Genomic DNA, 13,648 nt, shown 5'->3' with positions numbered 1-13,648 from the left:
AAATGAAGAAACAAAGAACAACAGAATACTGGAACAAACAAAAAATGCAGAAGTGGGGACAAAAATAAACCGTAAAACAAAATTGTGTTGGTGGGGGAAAAGAAAAGGCTGTCAAGAAATGAAAATGTGAAAGCCACATGAATGAAGTAGATCATATGAAAGTTACATTATATTAAAATTGTGCTTTGGATTTTAATCTGAAAAAATACTTTTGATTTGCCACGCTCTGAACACTGACTCCACCTGGATTTTTTTAAAATTTCGTGTCACCTTTTCGGAGGTGTTCTCAATGTCAATTAGATCCAGGAACTCTCTTCCATCACTTCTCACCCCAAAAGCATTTTAATAGTTGTTAGAAGGTGCCGACAGTGTGAAACAGTGAGTGTAATTAGCCATTAGCTGTTCGTGTAATGGCAGCTGATAACCCAGACTGTTAATCAGCGCTTCAACTTCACGCTGACTGAGGCACAACTTGTACAAAGTAACAGCAACGTCCTGTTCATCAAATACAGCCGGAGCCATTTGCTGATCCTGCCACACTCACTCACCTTGACTGTTTGTTTCAGGTGCGTCTGTACGAGTGGACGGCAGAGAAGGAGCTGAGGACCGAGTGTAACCACTACAACAACATCATGGCCCTTTACTTGAAGACCAAAGGAGATTTCATCCTGGTGGGAGACCTGATGAGGTCCGTCCTGCTGCTGGCGTACAAACCCATGGAGGGCAACTTTGAAGAGGTTTGATTTGAGGAAGATATGGAGATAATAACTCCAAACTGAACACCAATTTGAGGACTGTATGTTGCTCTCTCTGTTTTTTCACTTTTAAGCCAAAGCTGCTAAAATAGGTGGTAGCTTTTTTTTTTTTTTTTTCACGTTGTTGGGTGCCATCGCACATCAAACAAATACTTGGTTGGTTCACACTTGCACGTCTTATTTTGCAGATGTTCTTTTTTTTTTTTTTCCTCCCTGCAAAGCATTGTCGCCAACACATACACCCCCAGCTTTTTAATGAGTGATGTGTTCAGATTGATTTGTTGCACAAAGATGAAGAGATCTGATGACGAGTCACGCGCTGCCGAACGCATGCTGTGGTGCTCTGCTCGCTGCAATAAGTGGGAGACTTTGGAAAGAACGCAGTCGGAAACAGAATAAACTTCAAAAAGCCTCAGTGTTGTTAAGCAAGGAGGAATTTGTAACTGTTGAAAATGTCACAAATAGTGACCTTATTCTAAGATAAGCTAATTGTCTCCCCAACTCCAGGTGGTTACAGGGGCGGGATAAAACACAACAACAAAGGGAAATGAGACTTTCAGGCAGCCACATTTTTATCAGCACATCGTTTCAGCCTGCGAGGTCCTCATCAGGCAAACATTCATATGTTTTCCTTTTCCACTGAGTGGTATTCATCTCCTCTTATAATCTCTAGCAAGAATATCCCCCAAAATGTTGGAATGAGTCCTTTAATTGGCTGATCCTGATGACTGCCTGGCATATACTTCACTAATCAAGTGTCTTCAAGTAATGAGAGGCTCAGTGAGAGTCTCTTGAGATAAAAACACAGAGTAAAGATGGGTGTTTTATTTTCTTCACAAACTTTCCGTGGATGAGATCCTGACGCTCCCAGAATGCAGACCACAGCTGGCCTGCGTAAATAGAATGGATATTCTTGGCATTTTTCAATATTTTTTCCATTATTTAGCATGAGAACGTCTTCAAGGGTGTTTCAAATGTTTCTTGACTGTGTATGGATTTCAGCACTTGTTTGGAGTCAGCACCTTCCTTGCTCATAGATAATTAAGTGTTTACTTGGAGACAAGAGCCTCCCTGTTTTTTTTGCCAGCTCCTTCATGTTGTTTACAGTTTTATACAGTACATCTCATGTTTTTCTTTTTTTTATCAGATCGCACGTGACTTCAATCCCAACTGGATGAGTGCAGTGGAAATCCTGGACGACGACAACTTCCTGGGGGCAGAGAACGCCTTCAATCTGTTTGTCTGCCAGAAGGACAGGTGAGGGAGGCATAAAATCTTATAGTGTATAAATAGTGAAGTGCAGTGAGATCTTATGCACATGAATTTCAACCTTTCCCATAATCTCTTTAGTTCCATGAGCTGCTCCTCTAAAGGCAAATTCACGAAAAGTTTCAGTAGCAATCAGAATAGAAATCACTTCCCATATTTATCCACTAAAATCAGTGTTATGTCATTATGGGGCTGTTTTTTTTCTACACCGAGTCCCACGATGCTATGCAAATGTGCTTTAACCGCATTTGTCCTTGCATTTGTTTTGGGAATGATGAGTCATCTCGCCGCTGAGCTTTTTGCTGCTTGGCTGTTTCCTACTTAAGTCAGTTTCTGTTAGATCAGTGTTGATTTCATGGAAAAGGATGAAAGATGTGGCCTAAAAGTGAGTCTGTTACATTTATGTCACTGCTTATTATCCTCCTAATGCATCCGGTCAGACCACTCAGTGCTTTTGACCTTTATTTTTGTATCACATCTCTCTCTTCCTGTTGAGCTCTCCATTTTTCCTCTCCCCTTTTTCCCCCTGTTACTTCTTTGTCACTCTTTGACCTTTTCCAGCGCTTCTGATATCTCCGCTCGGTTTGCTATTTCTTTTGCTTATCGATTAAGCAACTCATGACCCCAAACATCTCTTTCTCCATGTTTGTACACCTTGATTTGGTCTCTCCTCTTTCTGTTTGCTCCCGTCTCGACCCCTCTACATCGCAGACGTTCCATCCCTCCATGTTTGTAATCCCTGTCCCCTCTCTGATTTTCTGCGCTCAGTGCGGCTACGACAGACGAGGAGCGGCAGCACCTGCAGGAGGTGGGGGTCTTCCACCTCGGGGAGTTTGTCAATGTCTTCTGCCACGGCTCGCTGGTGCTGCAAAACCTCGGCGAGAGCTCCACGCCCACCCAGGGCTCCGTGCTCTTCGGCACCGTTAACGGCATGATTGGTAGGCGCACAGGAACTTTCTGTCTCACACACACACACGCTGTTGGGGTTAAAGCCCTGCTGTATAGCATATCTGTGTTTCACCGAACACAAAACATTTGTCATCATGCAGCACAAGTGGTCAGTTTAACTTTTTAAAGGAATATTTCATCATTAAAGAGTGTAGTTGTTTGCTTTATTTTCAAGATAAGGTTGATAATTTACACGTAGTATCTTGTTTTTCTTTCATTATCTGTACTAATACTGATAGGTTTTTGGCTGAAAGCAGTCACTTCCTGGAGTCCCCGCTGATTTAGTGGTATCTGCTCAGATTACTATTTCTATATCTGATAGTACAATTTGAGAAGCCTGAGTCAGTTGACTTCCATTCAACAAATGCTGGAAAGTAAACATGAGAAGGCGTCTCGTTTTCAGTGTTTCCAGTAATCATCTGACTGCGTTTAGGCCACACAAACTTTTAGCAAAACTGTTTATTTATTCAGAATTAATGTTTCCGCTTTAAATAAAGGAAAATAAATGAAGAGAAGTCATATCTGTACACCTCATCACAACGATAGCTTGGCAAGCATGATGGCAGTGATGACAAACAGAGCAGATCATTTGGGCAGTAATAAAGCTGTAATTTACACCACCAGGCAGCACGTGATTTCACCTCAACACCTTCTGTGATTCTTTAAACGGTCTCTGAGGAAGGTTTAGGAGGAAATGTACATTCCAGAGATTAAAATGTCCTCATTAGCCTTTAAAGCATAAAGTGTCTGAGTGTATAATGAAGAAAAACAATCGTGCTGGTCCTATTGCTACTCGAGACGCTCTGATATATTAGACGTTTCTGGGAAGAAGCTGCAGGCTGCATGATTATTCTGCTGAGCATAAAACCAGCAAGTGCACTGACTAACTTCTCATAAACTTGTTTTGCTCTGCTATTGAAAACCCAGACATTGAGAGACAGAAAGACACACTGAGGGGAAGAACATGAGCACTGAATGTCTGAGAAAATGTCATCTCACGTCAATTTATTTTATTTAAACTCAGAGCTTTAGAAAAGGTCTTGCTGCTGGTAAATTTACCTCTCAAGACTTTATAGGTGTACAGTTGGTTTTGTAAGTCCCTGTTAAGTTTAAGAAATCAGTGAATCCATCCTGACAAGATTTTAAGTTAATATTTGCACTGTTGTTTTAATCTTTACGCAGGTAATTGATTTATCTCTTACTTTGCGGTGGTTAGTTAGTTTGGACAGATGACACACTGAGTGATGATTTTTTTGTGTGTGTGTCTTGCTGAAACAAGCAGTCGATTAGTCGATTTGTCTTTCATCAGAAAATCAATAAATACTTTATTATCATTTCATCGAAAAATCATTCAAAGTTCCAGCATCTCTGTGATGATATGCTGTATTTTATGTCTCCACGCTGGGAAGAGCCATAGCCACACGTCCTCTGCTTGTGCGTCCCACTCTCCTGGATGCGATTTCTCAAGAGCACCTTGAGGGGAGTCACATTTGGCACAAATTGACCCAAAGATGAACTGAATAGATTTTGGTGGTCGAAAGGTCAATCTGATCACATGATACAAGTTTTAGCCAAAACCCAAGAATTTATAGGCTGAATTGATTTCCCATGAATTTCTAATAGGATAAAAAGATGAAGTGATTACGTTTTATGTCCAAAAGGTCAAACTGAAATTTGACTGGTGAGCAGAGGTGGAAAAGTGTGAGGCCTAATTTCTGCTTTGTGTGTTAAACTACTTTTTGAATATCTTCTACTGTTACTACAATTCTTTTTTATATATATATATATATATATATATATATATATATATATATAATATATTATATATATTATATTCTCAGTCAGTTGAAATAATTGAGTCAATAGTCAAGTTTCCATCCAAATTTAGCAGAAAATTTACAAAAGAAAATCCATATGAACGTGTTTCCGTCTGCCACTGATGCATCAAGCTAAAAGTCCAGTCGGCTTCTTTTAAAGCATCTCAGAAGAAGAGCTGACATAATGAAAAGAGCACGAGTCAAACCTTAAACGAGTGAAAGCGAGGTTGAAAGCATGATGGATCCATGGCATTTATGTTTGCTTCATGTATTGATTTGAGGGTTGCAGTCTCCACATCCCAGCACACAAATCAGACGTTTTCATCAGACGCTATTTTCGGTCTCTTCAGCGGAGCGAAAACCTCAGTGGGCGTTTGTACATCATGACTAAAGCAAAATGCATCAAATGTGTTTCCTTTCCACTTTGTCCCACTTTGTCTCAGTCGATACAGGTGTTTCAGGGTTTTGTTTTTTGTTTTTTGGCATTTGCAGATTTAAATTGTACATTAGAAACAAGCGGATGTAATATGAAAGATCCAACATTTCTGACTGGTATTTTCACTATTTTTTTACATTTTTTTTGACATTTTATTTGAAAAACAATTAAATCCATAAGGAGAGAAACTAATCTGCAGTCTAATTAACAGTGAAAATAATTGTTAGTTGCAGCCCAGTGCTCCTCACATACTCATGGCTTCATATGCAGAGAAACGAGCTCTGCATTAGAGATCAGTGTAACCTTTTGTTCACAGGTTTGCCTGTCTTTTTTCCCCGACCAATTTCAGTGCAGATTATTTCCCTGGAGTGTCACAGTAATGCACTCACTGTCACAGAACTTGAATTTTGAGCAAAGAGGAGCGCAGGCTACTCCCTGAATGCTCACACATTTACGGGGAAATCACTGTAAAAGTTAAACATTTTGGTCTTGAATTTTTGAAGCATTGAAATCACGCTGTTTTGTCGTCCCACCATACAAGCATGAAACTTGCATTAGGAGGATCGCAGACGTACTAAAAATCTTTTTAATTGATTTATTGCGAACCCTGTTCTAAAACTGCCTGCCTTCCGTCTTGCTGATGAGATAGTTTGTTTTGGTTTTTTTTAGTTAGTTTGGTTTTAGTTACTTACTTTAGTTACTTTTAACTAAGTAAAAGTAGGAGAGAAAATTGGGAGTTAAGTGCCTTGCTCAAGGGTACATCAGCCGGCTAATGGGGGGCGGGGACATTGTCACTCCACCACACTCAAATTTTTCCTGCCCCTCTGGGGGGCATTCTGGTGGGGGGATCAAACCAGCGACCTTCCGATCACAAGCCGCTTCTCCGACCTCTAGGCCACGGCTGCCACCAAAAAATGTACCTGCTGTCATGAGGTGCAGAAATGTTTTTAATATCATTCTTTAAAAAGAAAAAATGTGTTGGCAGGTCTGGTGACGTCCCTGTCCGAGGGCTGGTACAGCCTCCTCCTGGACCTGCAGAACCGCCTCAACAAGGTCATCAAGAGCGTGGGCAAGATCGAGCACAGCTTATATCCTTCTCATGATCAGGCCTGCAGGGGCGGCCTGCACCGACCGCTGCAGTTGTGACAGTTGAGAGATAATGGCTCCTGTTGTTGGCTTCTGATGGACGTCTTGTGCGTGAAAAGTTTAAACGTGGCCGCTAAGCCATCTGATGACAACATTCGTATGTAGAGCTGAAAATTTATCAGCATCAGCTTAGAGAATCTCTCACTGTTTGCTGTTTTCTGATTTTTAAGCTAAATGGTCAATCGTTTTAGTGAGAAAATAATTATTTGCAGCCTGATTAGTAGTACAAGTCAGTGCTGCGGTAGATGTTATAAAATCAAAGGAGCTCTGAACCCGTAGTGGTTTCTAATGATTTTTATGCATTAGAATGTTGAAACGGTACCAGTTGTGGGTCCTGGCTGACTGACAGCTCCAGCTGCCTGCTCTTCAGAACATTGCTGTTTTTATTAGACTTCCCACACAGCATACTGAATATTTGTTCACTGTGCCTGAGGTAAAAAAAAAAAAAGCGATGCTGTACCTAAAGTGCGATCCTCAGGTGACTCAGCAGCCCTGTACTGATTTTCCTTGACTCCCCGGCACCTGGAGGTCCTTCCACACAGAGCGTAAGACGGAGCAGGCCACAGGCTTCATCGACGGGGATCTGATTGAGAGCTTCCTGGATCTCGGCCGAGCCAAGATGCAGGAGGTCGTCAGTACTCTGCAGGTAGGAGCTCATGTTCCCTAATGCTTAGATACTGTATGTTCAACCAGATGATGCTTTTCTTGCACTTTTTTTGTTTCTTCTCCTGTATTTGTGTAAAAAAAAAAACCAACAGAAAACTAAAATAGTTATTTCAGTATTGTGAACACTGAGTTGCTTCGTCTAAAAGAGGATTAAGCATCGAGGCGTTAAGCTCTCTTATCAGCTCTTTTCATTAGCAGGTTGTTGGCACAGCTTGTGGTGACCTGTAGTGGACACAAAAATGAAAGTTAGCTTAATAACAGGGAGACATGAGCTTGTTCTCAGAGCTTGGACCTCTGCTCTGCACCATAACAAGCTTATGGTGTTCTAGCAGAAGCATCTGGTGAAGAAGCAAAGCAGTACTGTGTTGATATATTTGTATTTGACTCAAAGCAGTGTTGAACCTTCAAAGACCCTGTAGACAGTTTTATTAGTTCCTCCTGCGCTGTGCGAGTGAAAACTGGGAATTTGTTTCATGGCAGAACAGGTGGCAAAATCACTTTTGGCAGAACAAATAAACATATTCTTCTTTGGGTCTCTTTTTGCTCCCATTACATTAAAAAAACAAAAGACACTCTTAGCGCATAGACAAAGGCCACTGAAGACTGGTTGATGAACACAGTCCAAAACATGCTGATCGCTTCCTTTCCAGGAAACTCCCGCTTAAAGCCAAGATTCTACTAAAGTTGGAACAAAGCTTTAAAGATAAAATATGCTGCAGCATCAGTTGTTCACTTGCAGCCTTAGGAAGGTGTGCAGGTTTAAAATGATTAGTTTTAATGGTTTTGTCTGGAAATTAGTGAACATTACTCAGAATCGAGTAACTGAATGATTGGCTTGATTAAATGACTAATTGTTTGGTCTATAAGACGTCAGAAGAAATGTCCTTTAATTCTCTGGAGCCCAAAGATGTCATTAAATATCCAACTAAGAGTCTGAAATCCAAAGATATTCCATTTACTCTAATGTTAAGCCAAAGAAAAGCAGCAGAATCTCACATTGCCTGAACTCACGACTGTCAAGTGTTTGACACTTTTGCATAAAAATGACTAAAGCTATTAAGTAATTATGAAATATAGCTGCTGATTAATTAAATCTGTTGATAAACTATCTTTGCAACTAAAATCATGGTGTACAGCAGAAAATAACAAAAGCCAACATAAGATGGTGGGGTTTTTCAGTTAGTTCACGAGCGTCACGTCGAAGAACGAAAAGGGATTCATAAATACTAAGTGCTGTCAATCAATAATCCGTACAAGCAAGAAAATCATCATCCTGCGAAACGCCTCAAACAAAGATTTGCCACTGATGACTGAGTAAAATGCTTTAGAAGCACCTGCCTCCCTCTCTGTGCAGGTACCGGTTGATTTGATCGTCTGCTGGCACTGTAGTTTGTCCCAGCAGTGGGAGCTCACTGTCTGGTGTCGTTCAATTGCAGATCGATGACGGCAGCGGCATGAAGCGTGAAGCTACAGTGGACGAAGTCATTAAGATTGTGGAGGAGCTGACGAGGATCCACTAACCGCGACCGCCACCCGGACCCCCTGCTGAGCGAGAGGAGGGTTCTGAGGAGGAATGATTGGCTCGGGTTTTGCAGATTTGTAAATAATTATAAATAAGCAGTGTGTGCATGTTCGTCCTTCAGACGATTTGTCAACCGTTGAGGCCCAGAAGATGCTACGTGGTGAATGTGGCGCTCTTCATTTAGACAAGTCTCCGGGCGAAGTGTGTAGCACCCTGTTTGGACAACAAAAAGACCAAAGTAAAGACATTGGTCTGAGTGTGTTTGAGCGTGTGTGTGTGTGTGTGTGTGTGTGATTGCATCTGTGTGGATAATGTGTGACTATAAATAGGAAAAACCCAGAGATTTTCTTCACCAAAAACATTCTCTGCGGTATCTGTGACAGTTTGAAGGTTAGCAGATCCTCTACACCCCACAGGTTAAATCTGACTGCTTTACATTTTTCAAGTTTATTATCCAAGTCTGAAGTCAACACGCTGTATGACAAATAAATGAGGAAAATGATAGATTTATAGCTATTTTGTCTTTGTGATGTTTTCTTTGTTTATTCTAATAAACTTTGATTTAGTACTGTTAATGTCTGTGTCTGACATTTCTGTTCTGACTTTAAAGAAAAGCCCCTCTGTTGTTAGCTCAAGTAAGTGGCAACTGTTTGGTTAATTGAATAATTTATATCACTTGTAGCCACACAGCAGCATAGCTCATGCAGTGGTCGTGTTGGTTATTTGGCCAGTCCACCACTTTGTTCAGGCTGAAGGCTGAAGTAAGTAATAATGGATGGCCATGAAACTTTGCTGGAGATATTCACGGATAAATTCTGCCACCAGCAGATGAAGGATTTCACGTAGCAATGCAATGCAACGTAATGTTCTGCTGGGAAACCTCGGGTCCTGGCATTCATGTGGTTTTTACTTTGCTGAACATTTTTGCAGACCAAATAGACTGACAGCAACAGCCTTCCCCAGTGGAACGGCGTGGCCCGCCACGCTGCACAAACCAATCAGGAGTGACCCGGGGAACACGACAAAGGAGCGGACCCGAGCTTTAACCTCCCCAGATCTCGCATCGATCGAGCGTCCACAGGATGGGCTGGAACCAGTCCGATCACGTCCCAACCCTCAGCCCACAGGACCAGTGGTGGCCTGAGGCGCCGGGACTGGCTGTGTGCAGTGAGATGCCAGCGCACAGAAATTTGTGGTGCATTTATGGTGAATTGGTGTCAAAAAATACAAAAAAAAGTTATGTGACTCAGAACAACTACGTCTTTGTAAAACAAACACTGTTTTAATGAAAAATATCTTTTTGATCTTTTCCCATCATCAGGGTGCATTTCTGTCTCCAGTTACTTAATGTTGAAAATCTCGTTTTGTGCTAATTAGCAAATGCGCAGCCTCACAGAGCCTCTAGCATGGCTGTGCACTCGCAGTCTTGTTTCAACAAAAAATAAAAACCAACTGCAATTTGCAGGTTTCTTTGTCTTCTGAAGCAGTAAACTAAATGTGTGTGTCAGACAAAGCAAGCAGCGTGAAAATGTCATCTTTTGGCTTTGGAAAATGTTTGGCATTTTTAAAAAAATAAATAAATAAATTTTGCTTATCTGTTTAATCCATCCATCCATTTTCTATACCGCTTATCCGTCAGGGTCGCGGGGGAGCTGCAGCCTATCCCAGCTGACTACGGGCGAGAGGTGGGGTTCACCCTGGACTGGTCACCAGTCAATCACAGGGCCAACACACAAAGACAAACAACCACACACTCTCACACTCACACCTAGGGGCAATTTAGAGTAGCCAATTAACCTAATGTGCATGTTTTTGGTATTGTGGGAGGAAGCCAGAGAACCCGGAGAAAACCCACGCAGGCACAGAGAGAACATGCAAACTCCACATAGAAGGGCCCAGACCGGGATTCGAACCTGGAACCCTCTTGCTATAAGGCCACAGTGCTAACCACTGCACCACCGTGCCGCCCCTATTTGTTTAATAAAACTGCTTTTTATTCGGGATGAACTGTTTGCATTCAGACTGCAGATTTCAGTAATTTTTATGCTTTTTTATAAAATACGATGTCCTTCATTATCACTGGTGTTGACCTCATTCAACACAACAAAACAGCAGCTCGTTTGTGGTTAACAGTTAACGCAGAACTGCGACTTGGAGCCCACGCAAGTCGACTAAACGGACAGGGTTTCCTTACTTTCTTTGTTCTTCTTTGTGTTGTTTTTTTTGCTGCTCCATTAATTTCTTTTTGTGTGCACATTTCTTTTCATCTGCAGCTAACAGTGTCGAATTGGAAAGATACACCAGCTCCCTGAGTAGAAAATATCAAAGGTCTCACACACTGAAATACTGGCAGGGTGACACGGTAATTCTCTACACTTTTGCGATTTTAAACTGAGGGTTTGAGGCAAACTGGTCAGAAACTGGCAGCAGATGTCCTCTGCCTGTCATCCTGAGCCATTTTTGTCCTTCTGTCACCATCTTGGAGCATGCAGGCCTTTGTTTTGCTCCGGTGTTTTTCTTCACCCGATTCCCCATTCGCTCTAGATTGTCCTCATGTTTCTTCACATTTACATTTGTCTCCTCATTGTAAAGAAATAAAACAGCCACAGTGTGGGACGGGAAGGCGTTCTGTTCGGTAAATAAATTGTGTTCATAAAGACAGAGAGGAGGAAAATGGAATAAACAGTAAATGTGATTTGGCTGAGAAGAATAAACGAATATGAAACTAATTCAGTTTCCTCAACTACTGTACTGTCCTCCTTTTTTCACTGATATAAGATTAAATTTGAGATATTGTGTCTTTGAAATTTCAAAGGAAAAGCATGCCACTGAGATTTTTAATTTTATCAGGGATTTATGTGAACTAAATGCAGTAACTCCCGTCATGCTTATGCACACTCTGCTGCGATGCTTTACCGAGTACGCAATGACGGTTTATTCCGTATTTTAGGTTTAGTTTTATTCATATCTGGACCCATTATTTTGTTCTAATGTACAACAAACTTACTGCCATTTCACACATCCATCCACAATGTAAATAAATGTAAACCAACGCAGTCAGTGCACAGGTGTCATTTAAAACACATTTGCATCCTGCTGTTGCAACACACTTTCAAATGTTAAATATTCCTCTACAACATTAAATATTTATGACTTAAACATCCCTGTTATTACTGAAGAAATGCGCTTCATCAGTACTGCGTAGGTGTGGCTTGAGTACTGACAAGCACTCACACCAGAGAGGTTGCTGATTAGCGAGTGTTGGAACCAGTTAGGAGCTGATGGTGTTTGGGCTGCTGAGCGCATCCTGGCGTTCCCGTTGGCCATGAAGGCAGTCAGGTCAGCCGCAGTGGTTTTTAACCCGAGCAGATGTGGCTATGAGCAGAGGTGAAGCTGCAGAGTATCTGCACTCTGCCGGGGTGAGAACAGGAGTCAACGGCAGCTTAAACGTAAGTCAGGTCAGGGCTGCCTGTTGGGGCCCGGCAGATTCATTAGGGCCACGGCCGGGTCTGGTGATGGTTTACCAAAGCCTCATTTGACATGCATGCTTCTACATGAAGGCTGGCCCAAGTTTTCACTGTGTACTGATTGCTACCTAAGAGCCTGGTGACATAAACAACCACAAACTAAATATTACCTAGATTACCTAAATTTACAAACCACTCAGAAGAGCTTGGCCTAAATAGCGAAGACTGAAAACTCAAATCAGAAATCAGAAATCAGAAAAGACTTTATTGCCATGTAAGTGAAGAGGTTTCACATTACTAGGAATTTGTCTTGGTGATTGGTGCATACATAGAACGTAACAGTAACATATAATTGAAGAATAAAATAAAAATAAAATAGAATAAGGTAACACAAAATAAAATAAGTGAAATAAATATTTTTCTGGAGGTAGTCCAAAAGTGAGGTAGTGCAGGGTGGAGTATAGTGCAAGTGGGTGAGTGCAACAGTGCAAATGAACAGCAGGTGGACAGTGAATGAGCAAAATCAATTGCTAAGGTGCAGGGCAGCATGTTAGTCAGTTGGTGTTCAACAGTCTAACAGCACAGGGGAAGAAACTGTTCTTGTGGCGTGAGGTTTTGGTCCGAATGGACCGTAACCTCCTGCCTGAAGGGAGTTTCACAAAGGGTCCATGTCCAGGGTGAGAAGGGTCAGCTGTGATCCGACCTGCACGCCTCAGAGTCCTGGAGGTGTACTGGTCTTGTAGAGATGGAAGGCTGCAGCCGATCACCTTCTCAGCAGAGCGCACAGCACGCTGCAGTCTGAGCTTGTCCCTGGCAGTGGCCCCAGCATACCACACGGTGATGGAGGAGGTGAGGATGGACTCAATGATGGCCGTGTAGAACTGAACCATCATCTTGGTTGGCACCTTGAGTTTCCTCAGCTGCCGCAGGAAGAACATCCTCTGCTGGGCCCTTTTGATGAGGGAGCTGATGGTCAGCTCCCACTTGAGGTCCCGGGTGATGGTGGTACCCAGGAAGCGGAAGGAGTCCACCGTGGAGATGGGGGTGTCTGTCAGGGTGAGGGGGAGCGATGGAGCTGGCACTTTCCGAAAGTCAATGATCATCTCCACTGTCTTCTGGGCGTTCAGCTCCAGGTGGTTGTTGCTGCACCAGGACACCTGGTGGTCCACCTCCCTCCTGTAGGCGGACTCATCCCCGTCCAAGATGAGACCGATGAGGGTGGTGTCGTCTGCAAACTTAATCAGCTTGACAGACTGGTGGCCGGAGGTCCGGATTTTTCTCTGTCCTGCGCACCATACAAAATACAAAATAGCAATAATAATAATAAAAATGCAGAAAATGAAGAACAAAGTATTTACAAGAAAAAGAAAAAAAAATATATATATACATGTAGTGCAGCAGTTGGTGTAGATGGAGAAGAGCAGAGGGGAAAGTACACAGCCCTCTGCTGATGGTCCAGGTGTCCGAGACATTCTTCCCCAGCCTCACATGCTGTTTCCTGTCTGTCAGGAAGTCAGTGATCCACCGGCAGATGGGGTCAGGCACGTTCAGCAGGGACAACTCGTCCTGGAGGAGAGCTGGGCGGATCGTATTGAAGGCAGAGCTGAAGTCCACAAACAAGA

General features: G+C 42.4%; 1 protein-coding gene across 2 annotated transcripts in view; it reads left to right on the top strand.

Annotated features, from left to right (window-relative positions):
• Positions 1-9,134, top strand: part of ddb1 (damage-specific DNA binding protein 1) — a 39,138-nt gene extending 30,004 nt beyond the window's left edge. Inside the window, exons 22-27 of one of the 2 annotated variants that reach the window (XM_046394269.1) lie at positions 567-737; positions 1,903-2,012; positions 2,793-2,962; positions 6,211-6,313; positions 6,894-7,017; positions 8,474-9,134. In XM_046394269.1, coding sequence (XP_046250225.1) covers positions 567-737; positions 1,903-2,012; positions 2,793-2,962; positions 6,211-6,313; positions 6,894-7,017; positions 8,474-8,557 — 762 coding nt within the window. In that variant the 3' untranslated portion in view covers positions 8,558-9,134. Of the gene's footprint in view, positions 1-566; positions 738-1,902; positions 2,013-2,792; positions 2,963-6,210; positions 6,346-6,379; positions 6,424-6,893; positions 7,018-8,473 lie in introns of those variants that run through there. The other variant, XM_046394277.1, reaches the window with a different exon arrangement.
• The last annotated feature ends 4,514 nt before the right edge of the window (positions 9,135-13,648 follow it).

The sequence above is a fragment of the Scatophagus argus genome, chromosome 1 (genome assembly GCF_020382885.2).
Source record: "Scatophagus argus isolate fScaArg1 chromosome 1, fScaArg1.pri, whole genome shotgun sequence".
Classification (NCBI taxonomy): Eukaryota; Metazoa; Chordata; class Actinopteri; family Scatophagidae; genus Scatophagus; species Scatophagus argus.
This window is presented reverse-complemented; position numbering and strand designations above follow the sequence as displayed.